The 26053-nt window shown below is 41.9% G+C and overlaps 1 protein-coding gene across 10 annotated transcripts in view; it reads left to right on the forward strand.

The window, feature by feature from the left end:
- The first annotated feature begins 5796 nt into the window (after window positions 1-5796).
- The window catches only part of HHAT (hedgehog acyltransferase), a 347597-nt gene continuing 327340 nt past the window's right edge, over window positions 5797-26053 (forward strand). For 9 of the 10 annotated variants that reach the window (XR_003523359.2, XR_003523361.2, XM_027613626.2 and 6 more), the window contains exon 1: window positions 19797-19944. Coding sequence is in view for 1 of the 10 variants with exons in the window: in XM_027613624.2 (XP_027469425.2) it covers window positions 5824-5864 (41 nt within the window). In the remaining 9 variants the exon portion in view is untranslated. Of the gene's footprint in view, window positions 5865-19796; window positions 19945-26053 lie in introns of those variants that run through there. The other variant, XM_027613624.2, reaches the window with a different exon arrangement.

The raw sequence follows: 26053 nt of genomic DNA on the forward strand, positions 1-26053 counted from the left end.
TACAGAAACACAATTTATGAGGTGGTCATTATTCTTTCTTGCAATAGAAAATTAGCCAACAACGGTTTAACAGACCCACGCAACCAGCAATAACTTTGAAATATAGTTAATAACAAATGTATTCATGATTTTTCACTATCTTGCTTATTTCCAATGATAAGAATCAATGTAAATGTCTCACACTGAGATTTGTGTTTGTTCATTTCTGGTGTGTGCAAAAGAAATAAAACAGTATTCCCAACACTTAATATTTTAATTGCTTTGTTCTTTTCAATATATTTTAGAAATAAATCACTTACTCTGGTCTCATCCATTAATAAAAAGTTATTATCACTTCAACTCCTCTTTTGGCTAGATTGCACACACAAATAAATATGGAATCCATTGAAAATCTACTATGTACAAGTCACCAGGCTTATAAAGCTTTATAGCTTTATAGCTTATTAAGCTATAAAGACCTTTTCGTTAAGTTACAAAATCTTTCTTACCACAGGAAAAATAGATGAAGTAGTGACTGCTTTTGTTTGTGTTGGTGGGAGAAGGCCCAGAAGCTGCCATGAGCTATTCTCGCAATCTCAGAACACTTAGGCTACTATGGAGCACGGTTTGAAAACTAAAGTCTGATAGGTGAGGTGTAATTTCAACCCTAGTTTTTCTTGGGTATACAGGGGGCCACCTGAATAGCAGTAACCCTCATTTTACTGATTCTTCTTGTCACATGCTTAGTGAAGACCTCCTACCTGTTTCAACGAAGTCCCACCCAGACTCCCCGGAGATGTCTCGCATGTCCATATGAATGGTGACCGCATTATTTGTGTTAACAGGTTCATCCCCTTTTCTCTGGCTCCAGCTCTCTCCAATGTCCCCTGTCCATACGGGGACATAAGAATTCTACTCTTGCTTCAAGTCCTCACAGAGAGTCCTTTCTGAAGACCAATTCTATACCTCTGGCTCAGAACCTTTTCTGTAGAGCTCAGACCAAGCTAAGGTGCCAGGTAGGGAAAAAATTCCATGCTGGGCTTTCATTTTCACCCCACCGGTCGTCATGAAACGTCCTCCTTTCTCTTTCAGCCCCATCCAACAAACCTGTAAATTGACTCTTCCTGTCCACTCAGTAGTTTGGGTACATTCTCTGACATGTGTGAACCTCAGTTTGGGCTCAAGGTAGAATTCATCAGACTACGTTACTTCTAACCAAGTTTCATAGCTGCTGTCCTGTTTTTCATTAGAATGACACCATTGACTTATTCAAGCAACAGCTCTGAGCCCAGCTCTGGGGGAGCCATGCGCTCTGTCAAAGAGATAGTTTCAGCAAATGCATCAATCCTTTGGCCCTTGGAATGAATGCGCTACCCAAAGGGCAGCTGCTGTCTTGATTATACTTCCCAGAAAACTACGAAGCAAAACAAACAAACTAACTGATCACAAAAGCTATTTCCTGGCTCTTCTAGCAATTCTGACTAGTTTTGAGTGGTTGTTTTTTATTATCCCTTTCTTTGGGGAACAAATTAAAGTTGTGTGTTTATTTCTGCAACACTGAGAAACCCAAAAAGAAAGCCTCCCGAAAGGATGATCCTGTTGCCCATTCCAGATATTTGCCAACAACCACATGAAAAGGAAAAATAAACTTGAAGGCATTGTGCAATAGATTTGCCCTTAATATTATTTATAATTCCATTTCTATTTTAAATTTACTTGAGGCATGACCCTCCCCACCCCTCCCCACAAAGTCATTACCCATCTCAACTCCTACCCCTACAAAAAAATGAGCCATCATTGTTTCCCTAGTATATCTGTTATGTAGAAATTCCCATTCTAGGTTTCTCAAAGTGGCACATATCTGATTTTCCTTGAGGTCTATGAGATTCGATCCAAATCTAAGGGATTTCTTTTTTTTTTTTAAAGATTTTATTTATTTATTTGAGAGAGAGAGAATGAGGCATAGAGAGCACGAGAGGGAAGAGGGTCAGAGGGAGAAGCAGACTCCCTGCTGAGCAGGGAGCCCGATGCGGGACTCGATCCCAGGACTCCAGGATCATGACCTGAGCCCAAGGCAGTCGCTTAACCAACTGAGCCACCCAGGCGCCCCAAATCTAAGGGATTTCTTATGGTGACTTGTATTTGGCCAATGTCATGAACTTCCCTGTCTCTCTGAGATTGTGTGTGATACAAATTGAACTGAGATATTATCACATATACTAGACTGTCAGGGACAGGTACTCTGTTACGCCTCCTTGCTTGGTCTAGCCTAGCCCTGGTCTTCATGCTCATACCCAGGCCGGATACATAGACTAATTTCAGTGGATCAGAGTCTCCCTCTTAGCCCCTGCTCCTGAGGTCTGTAGGCTGGCTTGCGTGAGTGGATAAGAAGCAACAAACCTGGGCTATCAATACCACAGATCTTTGAAGCTTTCTTGTGTTACCTAGTTGCAGGTCTGTGCCTTATTCTCCCTGGTGGGTGGCCCCTGGGATTTCCAGGGGATTGACCATAGACCAGATGGTAATGGAAACCACTTAGTCCACATGTTTCCCCAGGAGATCCTGCCCCCATCAGTATGCACTGACCAATCCCAGAGCTTAGGGGAAAGGTCTCCTTGAGATAAAAAGGACTTTCTAAAGAAAGCAGCAAGAGAGCCTAGGAACCCTGAAGGCAGCAAGCCCTACTGGACTGGAAGGACTTCAGTGTCAGTTTCCTAGGGTGGGAGGAAATTTTGAATGACCCTGAACATTCTCTTCAACTCTATGACTCTTTTGTTTTCAGTGACCACATAAACCTTGGGAGAATTTAAAGAGCTGGAAAAGAAATTCAAATGATCCCGAGTGAGAAAATCAGGGACAGGACAGGGATAGACACCAAGGTCCTGGCTGTGTGCCTGTCTGGGTCTCTCTGGAACGTGAAGCTGCTTGCCTAGGACCTCTGGGCAGCTCATGTCTCTCCTCCCTAAGCCCTCAGGGTCACCACTGGCTGTTGTCTCTCTCTCTCTAGCATTTCTGTGCTCATAGCTGACCTGAGCCATTTTCTCAAAGGATCAACATTCCCTCCTTTCCTCTTTCTGCTCACCGGACTGGAAGTCCTGCTATGCTGTTTCTCCAGCCACCTAACTGCTAAGACTGACTATGTTCCCGGACCTTGTGTGTATCTGTACACAAGGGCTGAGGCATCTCTGTGTCTATCTTGGTCCATCTCAGTGAGCTCAGGTTGCTCTAACAAAATACCTCGGACTGGGTGGCTTAAACAATTTATTCCTCACAGTTCTGGAGGTTGGCAAGTCCAAAACCAGAGTGCTAGCACAGTTGGGTTCTGGTGAGAGCTCCTTTTCCGGCATGCACACAGCTGCCTTTTTGCTGGGCAGAGTCCTCACAGGACTCTGCGCTACACTTCTGACCTCATCTAAACCTAAAAAACCTCCCAGAGGCCCTAATGCCTAATACCATCACTTTGGGGGTTAGGGTTTCTGAGGCTGGTTTCAGTTAGTGGGACCTTAATGTCTAACATTTTCAGATTCTTCCAAGAGCCCTATCCCTAAGCAATCTTTCTTCTGCCAATGGCCTCACATAAGTGTTGTGTTAAAAGAACTCATTTCCAAGGTGAGGAAGAGATGAGAAAAGAAAGAAACAGAGAAATACATATGGGTTAGTTTGCTACGGCTGCTGTAACAAATTACCCCAAACTTGGTGGCTTAAAACAACAGAAATTTATTCTCTCATAACTCTGGAGGTCAGAAGTCTAAAATCAAGGTGTTAGCAAAGTTGGTTCCTCCTGGAAGCTCTAAGAGAAAATCCGTTCCATGCCGTTCTTCTAGCTTCTGGTGGCTGTTGACAATCCTCAGCATTCTTTTTTTTTTTTTTTTTTAAAGATTTTATTTCTTTATTTGAGAGAGAGAGAGTGAGAGACAGAGAGCACGAGAGGGAAGAGGGTCAGAGGGAAAAGCAGACTCCCTGCCGAGCAGGAAGCCCGATGTGGGACTCGATCCCGGGACTCCAGGATCATGACCTGAGCCGAAGGCAGTCGCTTAACTGACTGAGCCACCCAGGCGCCCCCAATCCTCAGCATTCTTTGGTTTGTAGATGTATCACTCCAATCTCTGCCTTCGTCTTCACAGCACTTTCTTCTCTATGTATCTTCTCCCCTAAAATGTCTATAAAGACACTTGTCATTAGATTCAGGGAACACCCTGATTAGGGATAATCTCATCTCAAGATCCTTAATTACATCCACAAAGACCCTTTTTCCAAATAAGGTCACGTTCACAGGTTCCAGGTAGATATATCTTTTGGGGAGGAGAGAGATCATCATTTAACCTATATAACATGTAAAGGAAAATCGAATCCATGTAAGAAAGGCAACTCACACCTCTATAACACTTGTGGAACACAGAATATAGACAAGTTGAGAACTGGGAGACAAGATAGTGGGTTATAGTCTTCTGTGATCTTGGGCATGATCCTTCCTTTTGTAGGCCCAATTTCTACAACTCTAACCTGAGAAGATGGATTAAATGAGCTCTTCCAGCTCTGTTGTTCTATGATTCCATGTGAATAGTCTTTCCTCTAATTAGCTCTCCTCTGTGCCTGTGCGCACACACGCACACACGCACGCAAAGCACATGCCGCCCTCTTGCAGATCAAGCCAGACAACTCCCAGACCCATCGGTGATTTCCACACTGACTAGAATTTGTACTTTCTCATGTGGGGAGTCTGGAAGCTAGCTTCCATTGTGTCATGTTTGACTTGGCTGGAGAAATAAATTTGGCAGTGCTTTGTATTGCCACACCTTTGTATTCTGAGTTTTTCCACAATCTTCTTGGTATTCTGGATTTTGAAACACTTTTCTTGTTTATTTTCCAGTTGAGTATTTCAGTCTTTGTTCTTCAGTATCCCTGCTGCTCTTTCTGCCCTAGGAGTGGCCCACATCTCAGATGGTCTGCCCTGGCCCTGGCAGATCATTTAAAAAGTGGGTGACAGATGAGAGGCTTGGAAATTTCACGACATTGTCTCTTCATGGAACCCCTGATGGCTTAATGACCGAGTACTTGAAATTATATTACAACCTTACTCCAGGAAACATGTGTGCATCTAATGTTGGTACTGTATCTTATAATCCCATACATGTGAGGGCTAGGCAAAGGAATTGTAGAGTCATGGAATCATAGAATAACAGAGCTAGAGAAATTGTATACAATCTTTATTATATGAATTTTTTGAAAATGTGAGTTATGTGAGAGTGCGAGGTCTTGTTAGTCTTGTTCACAGCTGTGTCCTCAAGCCTAATCAGGCTGTGGTACATAGAAGGTACTCATTAAGTTTCTGATCATGAATGAAAATGAATGTACAAGTCAGATTCTTAGAGGAGTGCAGGTCTCATGCACCATCCTTGCCCCCCGTTCATTTTCAGTAGGCAGAAATATTAGTAGGCTAACACTTTCTCTGCCAAACAACTGATGATCTAAAAATGATTAAAGGTATTAAGGGAATTCTGCTTCTTATTAATTCTGAGTTCCTTCTATGAATAGGCATGAATAACCCACGACGTCACTGTTTTGTAAATTTCGATATTGGTTTTTCTTAAACTTCTGTCTTTGTCTCTCCGTTCTGCCCACTGAGCACCCCTTAAACACACACACCATCCACACACCGCACACCACACACCTGCCCCACAAGAGCCGCAGGCTGGGGAGGGTCTGGTCTCTTGCCACCAGCCCGGTACCTACACTAAACAAACAAGGTCTTGTGCGGCCACCTAGTGGAGCCTCCTCGTCACTGCAGCCCCTCGTAGCTTCTGGAAGAGCGGAGGGAAACTGCAGGCAGCCGCTGCTCTGAAGATGGCCCACTTCCTCAACAGGCCTGCGACCCGCCGTGGAAGGTGAGCCAGGCGAGAAAGGAGGGGGAGCGCGGGGGCGGCCGCAGCCCCGTCGCTGCCCCACTTCCGCTGGGCTGGGTGGCCCAAGGCTGCGGGCGTGAGGCCGGGCGGCCCTGAAGCAGGCGAAGGAAGTGATGTCATGGCCGCCTCCTCAGAGCCGCCTTGGACCAGAGGGTGGGGGTGGGGAGAGTGGACGCGTGCCGGGGCGACCCACACAGCCCTTGTCTCCCGAGGAAAGCCAGCCTTTGAGAGACTTGTTTAGCAGAGATCCGTCGCCTCCATTTTGAACTCTCCATTGGAGTCCTTGGCAGAATGGTCCTTTGGGTGGAGAAACTAATGGTGGAGGACACAGAAAAGGAACAGCAGAATCCAGCAGCCCCTAGGCAGTGGGGTTTCAGTGAGGAGGGGTTGGGACCACAGTGTCCAACCTGGAACCTCCCGCAGATCCCCCATCTTCAGAGGTCTCTCAGTTCTGGGCCCCAGGAAGGAGTTGGCACTGGGAGACAAAAGTAAAAGATCAGCCCTGATCAGACACACACCATTACTAACACCTTCTTCCAATTTTATACACCGTCTTGCAGGTGCTGAAATGTGAAGTACCATTGCGTGACTTCGCCTTTCCTTTGCTAATTTTGTGTGTTCACCTGAAAAAAAAGTGTCTCCAAGGGCACTGCATTGGAAATTATCTTTAGCCCTGGTTCCCATCTTTACCCAGAATAGCTCTGTGTAAGACTTTCTCAGGTGCCTACAAATTCTGCCTCTAAAGCCTTAGGTTCCTCCCCTTGATCAGAACTTGTCCTCAAGCCTGCTGTCCATGCTCGTCCACACCCACTCCCATTGCCGGTGTCTCCAAAGAGCAGTTTATGCTGACCACTCTGTCCCTACCCTGTTCCCATCTGGCTTCTGTCCTAACCAGTCCACGGAAACTGCTCTTTTAGAGATTGCTCATGACTTTCTCATTGCCAAATCCAAAGGCCTCATTAATAATAACATGGCAGGTTTGGTATTTTATACAGTCACAGCCCCTGGTGTTCAAAGATGTAACTTTATTTTCCTAGAACCGACCTCAGGCCAGCAACTCAACCTCCAATGTCTGCTTGGCAGCATAAAATGTAGTCTTTCCTAATTCAAGATAAACTCCACCACTTCTTTTTTTTTTTTTTTAAGATTTTATTCATTTATTTGTCAGAGAGCGAGAGAGCACGCAAGCAGGGGGAGCGGCAGGCAGAGGGAGAAACAGACTCCCCACTGAGCGAGGAGCCCCATGTGGGACTCGATTCCACAACCCCGGGATCGTGACCTGAGCCGAAGGCAGACGCTTAACCGACTGAGCCACCCAGGCGTCCCAAACTCAGACACTTCTGTTTTATTTTTTTGATCCATATACAAGCACTAAACTGGGGGATTATAGTTCAAAACTAAGCTTTGTTTTCTGGTTCTCTGGGCAGGTCTGTTTTCTACATAATTGTATATTGCTTTGTCCTTTGTATTATGGTAAGAATAACATCACGTAATAAAAATACGTGATTTAAAAACTTTTTTTAAGTTTTTATTTAAATTCCAGTTAGTTAACACAGTGTAATATTAGCTTTAGCTTTACAATTTAGTGACTCATCACTTACAGATAACACCCGATGCTCATCACAACAAGTGCCCTCCTTAATCCCCGTCACCTATTTCACCCAGCCCTCTATCCACCTCGCCTCTGGTAGCCATGAGTTTGTTATCTATAGTTAAAAGAGTCTGTTTCTTGGGACACCTGGATGGCTCAGTTGGTTAAGCATCTGCCTTCGGCTCTGGTCACAATCCCAGGGTCCTGAGGCTGAGCCACATTGTGTTCCCTGCTCAGCAGAGAGCCTGCTTCTCCCTCTGCCCCTCCCCCTGCTTATTTTTTCTCTCTGTCAAAGGAATAAATAAAATCTTTAAAAAAATAGAAAAAATAAATAAGAGTCTGTTTCTTGGTTTGCCTCTCTCTCTCTTTTTTCCCTATGATTATTTGTTTTGTTTCTTAAGTTCCACATATGAGTGAAATCATTGGTACTTGTCTTTCTCTGACTTATTTCGCTTAGCATAATTCTCTCTAGTTCCATCCATGTTGTTATAAATGGCAAGATGTCATTCTTTTTATGGCTAAGTAATATTCCATTGCATATATATACCACATCTTTATTCATTCATCAGTCGATGGACATTTGGGCTGTTTCCATAGCTTGGCTATTGTTAATGCTGCTATAAACATTGGGATGCATGTATCCTTTTGAATTAGTATTTCTGTATTCTTTGGGTAAATACCTAGTAGTGCAATTGCTGAGTCGAAGGGTAGTTCTATTTTTAACTTTTTGAGGAGCTTCCATACTGTTTTCCAATTCTGTTTTAGAACATGATCTCTTTTGGGTAGCTATTCAGGAATTGCCTTCTCTTTATTCTCTCTACTTCTTTCAGTCTCTGCAGCTGCAGAGGACATGTGTCTGGAGGGTGGAGCTTATGCATCACTCTGGTTTGAGGAGGAAAACAGTGTCCGGCCCATTGTGATACTCTGTTCACACCAGCTTCCGCTGAGGATCAGCTCTTCCGCCTTGTCCCATTGTCCCGATGTGCCAAGTGTCCACCATTACCTCCCCTTGCCTTTATTCTCATGGTCCAAGACTCCAGTTCTTTCAGTTCACTTTGGCTAACACTTCCTGCCAACCCACCGAGGCTCAGGGCCTCTTATCCATCCTTCTTGGTGGCCACAGTAACTTTTTAGGCCTTTTCTCATTTTGCCGAGGCACCTGCGGCTCTGTGTAGCCACCCTAGACCCTCACTGCTCTACTCTTCCAACACCCTTCTGGATGTGGCAATTCTCTGGGAGCGGTTGTTCCCTGACATTCTGAGAGGAGAGACACCTGTACCCTCTGCTATGACATCCCTGGTGATGTGCACACTTCAGTGACTGTGACTACACTAGGAAACAGAGTTCACATCATGGCAAAGGACATGCACACAACACAAATGAAGTAACAGCTTCATGAAACAATATGTAGCATGACTCCTTGCAGTGTACTTTGGTATTTTCTATTCCATTCCATCTCTTTTAATGCCTGTTTTAACCCAATAAATAAATCAATTTTATGATCCAAGAGTAAGTCTCAACCTGGAATTTGAAAAACACTGTCCTCATAGTGGGTTTCTATTGTTCACTTCCCCGGGGATTTGGCTCATGGGGTGGGCGTTGGGCCCCAAACCAAAAATCAGCGAACAGTTCCACACACATTTTTGTTCTTTCTCAAAATGCACAGCTTTCAGAATAAAAGAAAGTCCTGTCTTTCAAGATGTTGTCTCCACTACGAGTTTAAAATAAATCCATTCAGACGTTCAACAGACTTTTTATTCTCAGCTTTATCTACTCTCAGTCTGAGAACAATGTCTATAGAATATGACAGAGTGGCAGAGGAAATAATGGGTATAAAGAAGCACAAGGAAATAAAACCTTACTGAATATTTCCAAACATTCTATGTTCTATTGGTAATATTAATAATAATATTAATAATAATAGCAGTGCATATTATGGGTCAGGCACTATGCTTAGTATTTCACACTTATTATTTCAGTTAATCATAATGGCTTATCTACGATATGGTACTAATATTATCCCCATTTTATAAAAAGGAAACAAAAACTAATCTAAATTTGACTCTGTTCACCTCCCTGCACACTTGAAGACTGTTACTCATGTTCATTTCTTTCTTTGTGATTACTCCACCTCTATAAAATGATGGAGGAGGACTAGACTGTATCTTTCAGTTCCAAAAGCGCTCAACCACCTTGTCAAAAGCATGGCTGCTTTCTACTCAGTTTGAAAAGTAATGGTTTTATTGTAAGCTGAGTTGGACCTTCACACGATCCCTTCTGTTGCTTAGTCACTCCCCATTCAGGGCTCCGTAAGTCCTAAAACTTATCAAGGTCATCCACAACCTTTTCCTAAACTAGAAGGCACTGGGAGTCCTTCCTAGCTCTTAGCAGCCTGCAGGCCCTTAACAGAAATGACTGTAGTAATTTTTCTTTATTTTTTCTCAAACACATATCTGTAAAAGGAAGAAAGATGCCTGGGTAATGCAGACAAAAGACAATTACAAACTTTTATTTTTCCCAATTTGGTTAGTTTGTATATTTAGTAAATATATTTGTTGAAAATTTATTGAATATGTAGGCACTATTCTTTTTCTTTTTTTAAAGATTTATTTCTTTGAGAGAGAGAGAACGGGGGGGAGGGGCAGAGGGAGTGAGAGGGGAGAGAGAAGCAGACCCCCACTGAGTGAGGACCCCAGCATGGGGCTCCATCTCACCACCGTGAAATCATGACCTGAGCTGCAACCAAGAGTTGGATATTTAACTGACTGAGCCACCTAGGCATCCCTGTAGGCACTATTCCACATACTACTGGTGGTGAACAAGATAGATCAAACTCTTGCTTGCCCTTCTGGGTGCCTGGGTGGCTCAGTTGGTTAAGCATCCAACTCTTGATTTCAGCTCAGGTCATGATCTCAGGGTCTTGAGATCAAACCCTTCATTGGGCTCCTTGCTGGGCGTGGAACCTGCTTAAGGTTCTCCCTCTCCCTCTGCCCACCCCCCCTCGAAACTCCCTGCCCAAAACAAAAACTCTTGCCCTTCTGGAGTTTACAATCTAGAGGGGCTCATTTCAGGGAAGGGCAGACACTGACTGGCACTTTTCAATCTTCTTTTAAATCACACCTCCCAGTAAGAAATACTTTTTGCACAACAGTGTAGTGCATGCCTTCTCCCCCTGCCCTACACAACAGAATCATAAGTATTATAGAACAACACTGACTCTTATTACATATAAAAAGCTAAAAACATAAAAATACTACTATCAATACTTGAATGCAGCATAGAAAAAAATTCCCAAATAAGTAATGCAAATCATGAGTTAGGCAAGATTTTATTTAATGCAATGCAGTCCAGAACACACAAGGACAAATACTTTGTGCATGAACCCATGAGCCTATTTCTTTTGTTCTAATCAGTTTTAAAGGTTGAAAATCCTTGGTCATACAAATAGTTTTTTGGCAGTGGTAATAGTAGCAATGCATTCTTTTTACCTAGCAATGGAAATTCTTCTTTAATCTTACTCTAAAGTAATAGAGTAACTGCATTTAATGTCTTGTGATCATCCTTTAGTGCAAATGAAGAACTCAGCAGCAATGATTCATTTGTCTCTTTAGGGCACCAAGTTTGAGTCAATTATTGATTCAGAGTTTCAAAAAGAAAATGGATTTTCATTGGAAAAAATTTCCTAATTTTATAATTTCTCTTCTGGAAAATAATGATTGCAAATTTACAGCTGAGGAGCCAAATATAACAATATCCCTAACTTTATTTCAGTCCCTCTCCTTACTAATAATGTCTTCTTAAATGCATTGCAACAGTATTGGGAACAAACAGGAGCTAGGGTGATTGCTTTTAAGTCTTTCTTGCCATAAGAAAATGTCTTTTGGAATCCTGGATGTTTGACTTGCTGAATTACCTTGTTTTCTCCCTGTAGTTATAAATATAAGTTCATTAAAAATATCAATATCATCAGTCAAATGTACTACTAATTTAAAATCCCAAACATCGTCTTTGAAAATGAGATTGTTTGCCAAATGAGATTGTTTTTCAACGAGAAAAACATTATTGTCATTTCTGAGTTTATTCACTCCGCTTAATACTTCCCCTTAGATCCCCTTAGGACAATCAGTGAACTTCAGTATGCTTCAACATGAATGTCTGGCTTGCACCAAACTGAACAAAACACATCAATATTTTGTTCAGTGAGCTCTCTTTAATGAATTTAACAAATTTCACCATTTTTTTCTAATGCTTCCATGAAATTCAGCAGAATTTTTTCTAGAGGTGCCAAGTTGGATTCTTACCGATGCTCTTTTCTAAGCACAGGTGTTTTTACTAGCTTCTAACAGTATTTTAATAGCTTTTTGTGCTTTCTAGACATTATGCTGGCTCTGTCACTCATAATTCCTTTATTATTTTTCCAGTTTAATAGATATTGACCAATGAGGCATTTTTTCCAGTTTTGTAAATATATCTGATCCAGTGTGTGTGAAGTTAAATTTAAACACACACACACACACACACACACACACACACACACACACACACACACACACACACACACACCCCTTGTCATCTTGCAAAAACTAGACAAGTTCAGTAACTCCCAGAATCCAAACTCTTTCTGGGATGGATCATAAGTTCTATACTGGATTTTAACCACACGGGAAGCATGGCTTTAGAAGTTTCTGCAGTAACACAGATTTAACTAGAAATAGTATTATACCACAGAATTGTAAATTTTACTAGCCAGTTTAGCATTAAAAATCATAGATATCAAATCTAGTTGTATTAGATGAGTAATTTTTCAACATCTATATGAGCCATTCTCTCTTTTGTTGAACAATAAGCAACTAAATGTCATTAACAGTCTGTGGAACTACTAAGAAATTGTGCCAGTAATTTTTTGTCCAAAACTGTTTGAGGGGCTTGTTGACAAGTCCAGCATGCTGTGTTTCTCAGTGTCCTACTGATTTTGAAACTGTCATTACAAAAGAATATATTGGGGTTTGTCAACTTTTGTTGGATTTTCACAATGAAAAACATTTTATTTTTTATTTTATTTTTTTTTAAGTAGGCTCTACTCCCAGGACAGAGCCCAGCTCGGGGCTTGAACTCACAACCCTGAGATCAAGACCTGAGCTGAGATCAAGAGTCAGACCCCTAACTGACTGAGCCACCCAGGTGCCCCTGAAGAAACATTTTAAATATTCTGCCTTGTAAAGTCTTGCATCCTCTTTTTTCTTTTCAGCATGCTCCTCCAATGAAGTTGAAGCTTACTATTTTCTCAACATTTATAGTTCTCGGTATCTGGAGGTATAACTTAGTCATCCTTCTAATTTTCACTTCTCTTTCACTTTTCTAACAGTAAGGAGAAGTCCCATGAAAGGACAATTCATACTAATTTCATGAAATGTACATTTGATGCAAACCTGAAACATATCTTACTTGATAATGTCTTTTCAGGAAAAAAATACTTCATGATGAAGTCTGATTGATGTTACTATAAAATATAAAGTCTGTTAATTGTCCTGTATGGTGATGATCAAATTCACAGCATATACCAGAAAATCAAATGAGAGGGTTTTTTTTTTTTAAGATTTTATTTATTTATTTGAGAGAGAGAGTGAGCAAGAGAGCACAAGCCAGGGAAGGGGCAGGGGGAGAAGGAGGGGCAGACTCCCGGCTGACCAGGGAGCCCCATGTGGGACTCAATCCCAGAACCCCTGAGCTGAAGGCAGATGCTTAACTGACTGAACCACCCAGGCACCCTCAAATGAGAGTTTGTTAGAAGATAGAATTTTATCATATTAGTCAGCTAATATTTGTCATAACCTTCCATTCTCTCTCTTAGTTCTGTTCACTAATTGGATACAGTATTTCCGACAAAGTTCACAATTCTTAATAAAAATCCAGTGGTGTGTTATCCTATTTTCTTTTTAAAAATTTTTTTAAAGGATTTTATTTATTTATTTGAGAAGGGGAGAGAGAGAGCATACAAGTGGGGGGAGGGGCCGAGGGAGAGGGAGAAGCAGACTCCCCACTGAGCAGGAAGCCCAACATGGGGCTCGATCCCAGGACCCTGGGACCATGACCTGAGCTGAAGGTAGACACTTAACCAACAGGTGCCCCCTCTTCTATTTTCTGTTCTGTCCTATCATATTCTATTCTCTATTCTCCTCTACTCTGTTACATTTTGTTTAAAAAAATTAAGTCTGGTGTGACCCATTAGCTTTAGTTTACAACCTACTAATATATTATATCTTGCAAATAGTCTGAATAATGCTGACTTAAATAATAAACATGTTAAAAAAACAAGAGAAGTTCAGAGAGTGGTAGTGTTATAGGAGAATATAAAAGAATAATGCAATGGAATGGAAAGTGTGGCAGGGGTTAATTTTGCCAGAGTGGTCAGGGAAGTCTTCTTGGAGAAGGTGATATTGAATTGTGCTCTGCCTTGTTTAGGCTATTGATATGACTGCATTCTTGGGCATATACGGGTAGTTTGAACTATATTCTTTCAAATGTGCTTATTGTTTGCTAGTTGTTTTGTGTGTGCTTGGTGAATCCCCAGCTAGGCTGCAACTTTCTGTAAGACAAGTCTTTTCTTTTTTTATTAAAAAAAAAAAAAAAAAACAACTCTCCTAGTATTTAGTTTTGTGCTGTGCATCAAGTAGATGTTGGACAAATAAATGCTAGGTCAGTGTCGACTACTGAGGATCACCCTGAACCAGCGCCAACATCCTCATTGGCAGAACAGGTGAGAGCCTGTGCCCGGTGGTGAGGGTTAGGAAGGCCCTTAATGCTTTTGAATAGCTCTACATTATTGCCTGTGCCTGAAACTTCATGATTAGAAATTCTGTCCTTTATCTTTAAGCCTTCGTCAATTAAGTCTTAACAACTATTTGTGCCTCTGCTCAACAGATATTATTTCTATGGTTAAGTCATCATTGAATGTACAAAGAAGAGTTGGCCTGGTTAATCCTTCCTAAGCACCAGCCCTGCAGTGGGGGGAGTGGCTACCAGGTTCTCAGGGCCATCTGTCTAGACAGAAAGCCCTGCTGAGATACTCAGGCCACCATGAACTTGGAGGACCAGAGAGAAAACATGCCTAGTGCAGGCACCTGATTAATAATTTGGGGATTAAAATAATGGCATAAAGAGTGACTGACCATTACTTACCCACATTTACATACTAATTTTGATACATTTGTTCTTAAAGAAATACAATACCAAGGCACAAATTAGTTTTCTTTTTTAAACCTCAATTATCAGTAATTTTGGTCAATGTTCTTTAGCCTCGGATTGCTTCTCAACTCCAGGAAGGATTCTCTCTGGCTTCACAGAAGGCTTCCAAGGGAAGGCAGCTCTGGCTTTCTGGCCGCAGGGCTGGCTGCTCCAGGTTCAAGTCAGGAAGCCCCAGAACCCTGATACTTCTTTTCTAAAAAGGCACAGACCTTTGAAAGCCAGACTTTTCTGCCTGTGTGTAAAGCACTGAAGAGAGGGAGGGGAAAATCCTCCCCTCTTTTCTCCCTTCTTCTAAATAACCTCAACTTTGCTCCTCGTGTTTAGACCCAGACAACACCCCCACTCTAAACCCTGGCCTTTAAAAGATGTCTAAGCTTTTTAACAAATGGTGTTGAGAAAACTGGATATTCACATGTAAAGGAATAAATTTGGACCCTTACCTTATGCCATATACAAAAATTAACTTAAAATGGATCTTACAACTAAACTTAAGGACTAAAACTATAAAACTCTTAGGAGCAAACATAAGAGAAAAGCTTTATGACACTAGATTTGGCAATGATTTCTTGGATACGACACCAAAAGCACAGGCAAACAAAGGAAAAAAATACATAAATTGGACTTCACCAAAATTAAAAACTTCATTGCATCAAAGGACACAATCAGCAGAGTGAAGGGGCAACCCACAGAAAAGGAGAAAATATTTGTAAACCATATATCTGATAAGGGGTTAATATCCCAAATATACAAAGAACTATAGCTCAACAACAAAAAGACAAACAATTTGATTAAAAAATGAGCCAAGGGCTTGTATAGACATTTCTCCAAAGAAGACATGTAAATGGTCAATAAGCACAAGAAAAGATCATCAACATCACTAATTATTAGAGAAATGCAAATCAAAACCACAATGAGATATTATCTCACACCTAGTAGGATGGCTGCTATCAAAAAACAAACAAAACCCAAAATAACAGTATTGGTGAGGATGTGTAGAAATTGGAACCCTTGTGTACTGTTGGTGGGAATGTGCCCTGCTATGGAAAACAGTATGATGATTCATCAAATAATTAAAAATAGAATTATTATATGATCCAGCAATTCTGCTTCTGGGTATATAGCCAAAAGAATTGGAAGCAGAGTCTCCAAAAAGAGATATTTGTATGCCCATGTTCCTAGAAGCATTATTCATAACAGCCATAAGGTAGAAAGAACCCAAGTGTCTATCAACAGATGAATGGTTAAAAACGTGGTATATACATACAGTGGAATATTATTCAACCTAAAAAGGAAGGAAATTCTTTTTTTTTTTTTAAAGATTTTATTCATTTATTTGACAGAGAGAGACACAGCGAGAGAGGGAACACAAGCAGGGGGAGTGGGAGAGGGAGAAGCAGGCCTCCTGCCGAGCAGGAAGCCCGATGCAGGGCTCGATCCCAGGACGCTGGGATCATGACCTGAGCCGAAGGCAGACACCCAATGACTGAGCCACCCAGGCGCCCCAAAGGAAGGAAATTCTGACACAGCCTATAACAAGGCTAAACCTTGAGGGCATTGTGCAAAGTGAAATAAGCCATTCACAAAAGGACAATTGCTGTATGATTCCATGTATATGAGGTACCTAGAGAAGTCAAATTCATAAAGACAAAGTAGAACGGTGGTTGCCAGGGGCTGAGAGTTATTATTTAATGGGTACAGAATTTCAGGGTTGCAAGATGAAGAGTTTGGAGTTGCATGACACTGTGAATGAACTTAACACTGAACTGTACCCTTAAAAATGGTTAAGATTGGGGGGCACCTGGGTGGCTCAGTGGGTTGAGCATTTGACTCTTGGTTTTCGCTCAGGTTGTGATCTCAGGGTAGTGAGATCTGACTCCAACCACAGTGGGGTTGCCCCCACAGGCATGCACACGAATGCATGCATAAATCTTAAAAAAAATGGTTAAGATGGTAAATGTTATATGTTTATTTTACTACAAAAAAAAAAAAAGTCTATGCTATTAAGCCTGTCCTCTTTCATAATGTAATCTGATGGGAGAAAAACCCAAGGCCTCATATGATTTGCTGAATTTTAAGAAATACTTAAGGCACTTTAATTACCATATACTTATGTGATTGACTAAGTTGACAAATTCAGCATAGGACTAAGAATTTGCTAAGAATAGTCCCTAGGTTAATAGATAACGTGCAGAGTTTGTTAAGGTGTTTATATTTAGGGAAAATGTTTTAAGGAGATGTTAATATTTAGAAAGTCTCAGCATTCAGTATATGATTATGAAAAGTGAGATTCTAGAGTCCATAAAACTAACTTTATGGTAAGAAAAGTTTGGTTTTTTCAGGGGTAACACATTAATTTTCTGTTATAAAATTAATTTGTGTTTAATAAAAATGTGGAAAAATTAAAAATAAAGCAAGTCCCACCACCCAAATTTAACTTTATTTCCTTTCCAGTCATTTCCAGTGATTTTTCCACACACAGGCTTAAAAAAGATATAGTTTGGTCATATTGCATATGATTAGTAACCATTATTTTAAAAGGCTGTGTATCTAATAGACTGAAGAGTGTATACATTTTTTAATTTCTACTTCTTTATTTTTGGAAAATTCAGGAGTTTCCAGGATATTTTCCCCTTTATTATAGTGTATTTTGGTACATTATAGTATATTTTCCTTGTTATTAAATAAGTTAAAATGATATAAATTTTTTTTTAAAGATTTTATTTATCTATTTTGACAGAGAGAGAGAGAGACAGCGAGACAGCGAGAGAGGGAACACAAGCAGGGGGAGCGGGAGAGGGAGAAGCAGGCTTCCCGCCGAGCAGGGAGCCTGATGCGGGGCTCGATCCCAGGACCCTGGGATCATGACCTGAGCCGAAGGCAGACGCTTACGACTGAGCCACCCAGGCGCCCCGATATAAGTTAAAATTAAAAAATTTGTTCATAAAGAGTATTTTCTACATTACAGCTAATTTTCTTTGGACTTATTGTCGTAAACAGAGTTCTAAAGGTTTTAGGAATTTTGATACATTTGAAGGGTTTTGATATTGCCAAATTGTTTACCTACCTAAAAAGTTGTGTGTGAGTGCTATCACACTTGCCAGTCTTTAATGCCATTTATTTATTTTTATTTTTTTAAAACAAAGTTAGTTGCTTTTTAAGAAAACAATTTTATTTATTTTAGGGAGAGAGAAAAAGAGAGAGAGAGAGTACGCACATGCAAGCAGGGGGAGGAGCAGAGGAGGAGGAAAAGGGAGGGGGACAGAATCTCAAGCCGACTGCTCACTGAGCACAGAGCTGGATGCTGGGCTTGATCCCAGGACCCTAAAATCATGACCTGAGCCGGCAGAGAGTCAGATGCTTAACCAACTGAGCCACCGAGGTGCCCCTTTAATGTCATTTATTAACTTCTGCCAACTTTGTATATGAACATCATCTGTTCTTATTTCACTTTGCACTTCTTTACGCTTTCTGCAATGTTTCCTAATTGTGTATCCCAATTATTTTTTTATTGAATTCTTTATTCATGTATCTTGCTCATCTGCAGCTGGCTTCTAACGTTTTCTTATTTAATCCATATATAACAATAAATAACACTTTGCATTATAGTGCCTGCAAATACTTTTCCTAGTCTATTGCTTCTCTTTACATTTTGACTATTTTTATTTAATTGATGTTTCTAATGTTCCTATGATTATATCTGCCTTTATTTTTGTTTGTGTTTTCAGGTGACTATGTTGTTTGTGTAGAAAGGGGTTAAGTGTAAATGACAGTGAACCTACATTATTGTCCACTAGTGTCATTTAGAAATAAGGTAGGAACTGTTATCTCATTCCTATCCCTGAGTCGGCCACTACTTGAGCTGTTACTCTCACTCCCTCTGTGAGGCTGAGGGTTCCCAGAAAAAAATACAGGATGCCCAATTAATTTGAATTTCAGATAAACAACTAATACTTTTTTTTAGTACAAGTATATCCCAAATATTGCATGGGCCATACCGATACTATGAAAGTATTGGTTATTCATCTGAAATTCAATTTTAATTGGGCAGACTATTTTTATTTGATACATCTGGCACTTCTACTTGGAGCTCGTTTATTAACACCATCCTGTACTAGGCGGTGGGAGTGGAGATGGTGAGAGCTGAGAGAGAAGATCGTTCCTTTTTCAGAGAGTTTATGCTCTGATTTCTCAGAGAAATTTGCAATCAGAAAGATAATCTCCTGGACTATTTCAGTGACGGCTAGATTAAATTTAAAGCCTCTGTTTTCCTGCTGCCTAAGGCAGAGTTATCCACATTTACCTGATCATAGAACCACCTGAGACACCCCTCCCCTGGGGTGTCTGATCACTTTGGTTTGAAGAGGGATCCAGATGCCTCTGGTTTTAACAAGAGCCCAGGTGATTTTCTGGCTCAGGTAGGTCTGTAGAACTCTGGAAGGCTCGGCGTCCTCTGAGTAACAGCGCTCAGCCGAAGTCACTTTCACTTTTTACAACCCATTCGAAATCACTGGTATACATTTTGCAGTGGTGAGAATCTCTGTAAATTGCTTTACAGGTGATAACGTTCATTCCATTCGGTCTGCACTCTCAATTCTCGAGGAAAGCAGGGAAGCTTATTTCCGCTTGACGGAGGAGGGCAGGGGGGCTCCCAGGGGCTAAGTTCACGCGGCAAGCCGGTCAAGCAGCCCGGCCGCAAAGCCCGCTTTCCTTCCACCCCACCAGGCTACCTCCTCTCGCCTCCAGAGCGTCCGTGGGGACCACTGGGCTGGAGTTAGAGCCCACCTGGAGTTTCAGATGACTTCCACTCCGAACGTGCTGCTGGACCAGCCCCGGGCCTGCAACTAGCAAACGGATGGGGGAGAGGCCCGCGCGCCGTTCAGCGGAGAAAGCCAGAGCCCCGGCGCGGGCGAGCGAGGGAGGCCGGGGGGTGGCCCCCAGCCCGCCGGAGCCCCACACCCCAGGCGCCGAGAGGCCCGCCGCCCCGCTCCCGGAGCGCCGCTCGCTTCCGAGCCCGGCCGCCTGGAGCCGGGGGCGCGCGGGCGCGGCGGCGGGGGCGCGCTCCGAGCACGCGCGCGGGGCTGGTCCTCCAACCGCCGCTCCCGGGGAAGAGGGCGGCTTCCCGGGAAGCCGGCAGCCGTCGCCGCCGGGACTCGGAAGTGCCGAGAGGGTTGTTGGGGACTCGTGGCGCGCGTGAACGCCGCGGTCGCTGCCCGGGACAGCCCGGAGGTTGGTAGCCGGGGAGGTTAAGTGCGGACTTTCGTGGTGTACTCGCTTGAGAACCAGAAATGCTTTTTCCGTTTCCTACCCCGGTTCCTGCGTGCGCGCCCGGGGGGCGGGGCAGAGGAGGCGCCCGGTCCCGCGGTGGAGACAAAGGCGGCAGGGGCCGTGCGCCCCGGGCCAGGCCGCGCTCCGGGCGAAGTGGCCGGGCCACCGCAGGCCCGGCCGAGTCCGCGCACGCCCCCGCCAGCGGCCTCTCCCCGGGCTTGGTCCCCAGTTTGCGCTGGTACCCTGGGCGGTGTCAGAAGTGCGCCAGTCCTACTGCTGCGGATCCAGTGACCCCCGAAGTTAGAGATTTATTTTGCTTTCTACTCTTCAGACTCAGTTGCCTTCTTTTCTTCAGAGTTTAGCCTGCAGGTGGCACCGGTCTCCGGCCTTGGTGTTTGTTAAGAAGTGTGCTTCTTCCTTGGTTCATGGCTTTTGGATCAGAGCAGTCCTGCTAGGGGTTGGCGTCCTTGGTGGTTTGCATTTTATGGGGATGAGACTCGCTGTTTCTGTCTCTTTCTGTGTGGTATTCCTCATTCATTCATTCACTCTCAGAGCTAAGCACATAGGTGCTATCAAGTGCTTACGTGATTAAGTGCTGTCGGAACAGGAGGGGAAGGCTTCACTGAGGAGGTGATGGTTCTTATACTGGAATTTGAAGAACAAGTACAGTTTTGTTTTTTTCCTTCCATTCTTCATGCTCCATCTTTCCTATAATTCTTCTCCCTTTTTTCTCTGTGGCAGTCCTAACCGTGATTAGTATAGAATAAGGACAGTCAGTTCTGACCTGAAGGATTCAACTAATATTAATAAGGATGATGTGCTTGTCAGGTGCTTTGGACCCATTATATCTAAACCTTACAATCACGGGGGAGGGTAGGTGGTGTTATCCCCTTTCATAGTAGAAAAAAGAGAGGAGATGCTAAAGGCACAAACTAGTAAGTTTCAGGGCTGAGTTTTACACTCCCTTTTCTGGATCAAAGCCTTTGCTGTATCTACTATTTATTTTGCTCCCTCCTTGGGAAGCAGGTTAGCTAGACTAACTTAGGGTCAAGGCTGAGTCTCTGGAGGGAGCAGTCATCATTGTGGGAGGCTACATGTTGGTAGGAACTCTGTAGGTAACATCAGGAACTAGACAGCCTAGGCCTTATTAGTGTTTCCTGCTTGCAGCTCAGGGCCTGGCCAAGGGGAGGCGCTCCTTGTTTTTCTGGAGTTCCTTCTCTTGGGTGAAATCCTTGATTCCTTGTAGGGTTTTTAATTTTGTGTGTGTGTGTGTACACACACACGGACCTCTTTGGAGTCTGGGGAAGCCAATTTTTAAAAGGCATTAAACAAATAGTTACAAATTACATTGAAACATAATTATCAGAATAGTGTAACAAACCCCCAAATTTGTGGTAAGAGTATTTTGTGTTTATTAATGCATTAAGTAACAAAATTCAGTGCTGTATCAAATAACTCATAATTTCAAAGTAGCGATGCCCACGTAAATGCTATTTCCCTATATTTGCAACAACTGCACTGTGTAAGGAAAGTGTCTGACTTCAATTGGTGACAAAGTTGCCAGAATTGCTCCTTCTAGTACTGTTTGTTGTCCATATTTATAATAAATTCTACATTTGTTTTATTTATTTTATTTATTTATTTTTTTAAAAGATTTAATTTATTTGAGAGAGAGAGTGAGAGAGAGAGAGAGAGCACACATGAGAGGGGGGAGGGTCAGAGGGAGAAGCAGAGCCCCTACTGAGCAGGGAGCCCAATGCGGGACTCGATCCAGGGACTCCAGGATCATGACCTGAGCCGAAGGCAGTCGCCCAAGCAACTGAGCCACCCAGGCGCCCGATTCTACATTTGTTTTAGAGGTTCATGAAAATAAAGCTGTATGAGGGAATTTATAGGTTTATGGCCCCCTGAATTCTACCTATGGATGCCTTGGGGGTGGAGGGGTGGGTATCCTAGGTTACAAACCCTACTTAGTGGTTGTTTTTCTTCTGGTTTTCTTCTGAATGCTTGCTGGCCACCCTAGAGTATTACAAATACCTGTTTCCTTCTCTTTCAGTTAGTCCTTTTACTCAGGTTCAGTTATTTCTGGTGATAAAAGCTGTTGAGAGGGAATTGCTTGATTGTTTATATACTCTACTTGCTCTGCTCCTGTGGATAATTCTGCTGGAGAGTATTTTTGTGATAATGGCTGTGTGTCACATAGTGCAGGAGAACTTTTTTTTTTTTTGAGTGGGAATGAACCTTAATGGAGTATATTACCAGTGCCTGAGAAGAAAAAGGTGTTATCACTATATATCCCATAGACATTTAAAAGATTTTAAAATGTTATTGTGAACAATTTTGGTAATATGTTGGAAAATTCAGATGAAATGGACACTTAAAAAAAATAAAACCCCTTAACTAAGACATAGGAACTAGAAAAGCAGAATAGTCCTGTATCTATTAAAGAAATTAAATTTGTAGTTAAAGTCCTTTCGAAAGCAAAATTTCTAAGCCTACATGGTTTCGTAAGGGAAGTAGTCCATTTAAAAATTGAAAAAGAGGAAACACCCCTGGCTGCTTTTATGAGGCCAGCATAATCTTGTTACTAAAGCTTGATGAGGACATTACAAGAAAATTACAGGCCATAGTCTCACAAAAAAGATGTGAAAGTCTTAGCAACGATATATTGGTAAATCAAGTCTAACAGTCTATAAAAAGGAGACTAAACCATGACCAATTTGGACTTATTCTAGGGAGGGAAACTTTGGCTAATATCAGAAAATCAAATGTAATTTAACCACATACACATAAAAGAGAAAAATATTTTGACAGAATTCAACACCAATTCATGATAAAAACTTTTTACGGGGCGCCTGGGTGGCTCAGTTGGTTAAGCGACTGCCTTCGGCTCAGGTCATGATCCTGGAGTCCCGGGATCGAGTCCTGCATCGGGCTCCCTGCTCAGCGGGGAGTCTGCTTCTCCCTCTGACCCTCTTCCCTCTCGTGCTCTCTATCTCTCATTCTCTCTCTCTCAAATAAATAAATAAAATCTTTAAAAAAAAACTTTTTGCAAGCTAAAACATTATTGACAGAAATTAAAGATTTAAACAATGGAGGGTACGTCATTGCTCTGCAAATAAGACTATAGATTTAGTACAATCCCAATCATAATCCCAGCAGATGTCTTCTCAAAAATAGAAGTTGATGAGCCAATTCTAAAATTTATTTGGAAATTCTAGATAATCTAAGAAAAAGCAAATTCGGATGACTAGATCAATACATAACATGCTAATATGGTATTGGCCCAATGCTAGATAGACCATGGAACTCAGTAGAGAATCCATAATCAGGCTCATATGTATGTGTGGTTTGTGCCAAAAGTGACACCGTAGTACACTGGAGAAACTACGGCCTTTTCAGGAAATGATGCTGGGCCAACTGGATCTCCATGTGGACAAGATGAATCTTGATCATCTACCTCATCCCATATACAAATATTAAGATATGTCACACACCTAAATGTGAAAGCTGAAATAATAAAGCTTCTGGAAGAAAGCAAAGTAAAATATCTTTATTACCTAGGGACAGTCAAAATTTTATTGAACAGGACACAAAAAGCAACTAATTATAAAGGAACAAGATTGGTAAGAACTTCTGTTCATTTAAAGATTCCATAAGGAGAGTGGGAAGCAAGCTACAGAATGGGTGAAGATATTTGTAATGCATATATCCAATACAGAAATCCTACCACAATGTAGAAACAACTTCCACAAATCATTAAAAAAATGGACAGCCCAATAGAAAAATGGGCAAGTCACTTCCTAAAAGAGGATATCCAAATTCTTAAACACATGAAAAGATGGTTAACCTCATTAGTAATTAGGAAAATGCAAATTAAAATGAGAATGGGCTACCACTATATAGTTACCAGAGTGAGTGCTAAGTATATACAGGCTTCCCCTGCTCTCCAAAAGCAGTGTTCCCGTGAAATCTTTCAAAAGCAGAAATGGTGTGAAGCAAAGAAGCAATTACCATTCATTTATATGGAAAATTTTTGAGCATTCCCAGACCCCAAAAATAACCCCTCTTAAGCTTTTCTAATATCTTAGGATACATCTCGCTGCTAGATGCAGAGAATAAATGAAGACTAAGCACAGATGCTCACAGACACCGTTCAGGGCCCCTGGTGACGTGATGCTGAGATCCTCAGTGTAGTTCCCCGGGAAGGAGCTCCGGGCCACTCCTGCTTGGGATGTGTGCTGTCTCCTTAAGGACTGGCTGCAAAACAAACATTGGGTGCCATCTTCTCCTCTTGCCCCGCCCCCCTTTTTTTGTAAAAGTGAAAATCTTTTGGTTAACAAAAATAGCTACGAATGTAGGTCTTTTGTAAAAAGTGAAGTGGCATAACCTGACCTTTCAGAAAGTGGGGGATACCTGTCCTGTTTGGGTTATGGGCAAACGAACTCTCATACATTGCTGATGCAGCTGTTCTGGAAATTGTTTGGTGTATCATTTACTATTATTTACTAAAGCTGGACATAGATCTCTCCTATGACTCCATTCTTGGATAAACACAACAGTAAAGGCATATGGGCACTGAAACTCATGCCAGTGAGTGTACAGAACACTATTATTCAAATGGCCAGAAGTTGGAAACAACCCATAAGTTCATCAGTAGTAGAATGGATAACTGCATAGTTTATACAATAGACTACTCTTTAGTAATGAGAATGAACAGTTTATTGTCTCACATGCAATGTGGTTGAGCCTCGCATAGAGCGGAATAAAAAGGTAGACACAACAGAGTAAGTGCTATGTGATTCCATTCATATGAAGTTCAAAAACAGGCACAATGAATAAGATGATAGAAATCAGGCTAGGGGACTTTTGAGGCACTTAATTTTTAATCTGAGTGGCAATGACTGGAGTGAATCTGCTTTTTGAAAGTCTTAATTTTTTTTTAAAATTTAAGTACACTTTAGTATAAAATTTACTTAAAATAGTATATTATAAAATCTTTTGTTCATCATTCAGATGCCCCTAATCTGGGGAGTGTAAGATGTGGTTGGCATGATTCCTGGTGATTAAAAAGGCTTGAAGTAGGTTGAGAATTTTTGTGGGAGACAGTGTAATAGCACATCAGTAGCTTCTGTGAATTAGGGACTTATAAGAGTGACTCCTTTCCGGCACTCTCTAATAGCAGAAGTCTGGCTTTATGGCAGTTTGTATAAAAAGACCTAGAGCTTTGTTTGATATTAAGACTGTTATCAGTGTGAGGTGGAAGCCAAAAAATGCCAAGGTGCTAACTGAATACAAAATTTTGTTTTAGATTTAATTTTCTTACAATTTAAGTTTTATAACAATTGGATTAAAAATATTCTGATTTTTTTTTTAATGTAAATCCTTTTAGTTAGATACTTTTCTCCCACCAGGCAGGTGTGGTATGTTAGTTTCTTATTGTTTCTATAACAAATTACTACAGGGGGCGCCTGGGTGTCTCAGTTGGTTGGGTGACTGCCTTCGGCTCGGGTCATGATCCTGGAGTCCCGGGATGGAGTCCCGCATTGGGCTCCCTGCTCGGCGAGAGCTCCCTGCTCTCCAAACACTGCTTTTGGAGAGCAGGGGAAGCCTGTATATACATAGCACTTACTCTGTTGTGTCTACCTCTGTCCCTGCTCCCTTCTGACCCTCTTCCCTCTCATGCTCTCTATCTCTCATTCTCTCCCTCTTAAATAAGTAAATAAAAACTTTAAAAAAAAACAAATTACTACAAACTTAGTGACTTAAAACACAAGTTTATTATCATGCAGTTCTGGAAGTCAGAAGTCCTGGAGGCTCTAGGGCAGACTTTTTTGTTGTTGCCTTTTGATGCTGCCTTAAGTTCTTTGCTTGTGGTCTCTTCCTTCATCTTCAGAGCACACTACGCTAATCTCTGCTTCCATTATCCCATCTTCTCTCTCTCGGACCCTCCCAGAAGGACCCTTGTGATTGTATTGGGCCTATGTGGATAATCAGGGATAATGTCCCCATCTTAATGACAGCTGCAAAATCCCTTTGTAAGGACCTGTATTTATAGGTTCCAGGGATT

The sequence above is a fragment of the Zalophus californianus genome, chromosome 10 (assembly GCF_009762305.2).
Source record: "Zalophus californianus isolate mZalCal1 chromosome 10, mZalCal1.pri.v2, whole genome shotgun sequence".
In the NCBI taxonomy this organism is placed as follows: Eukaryota; Metazoa; Chordata; class Mammalia; order Carnivora; family Otariidae; genus Zalophus; species Zalophus californianus.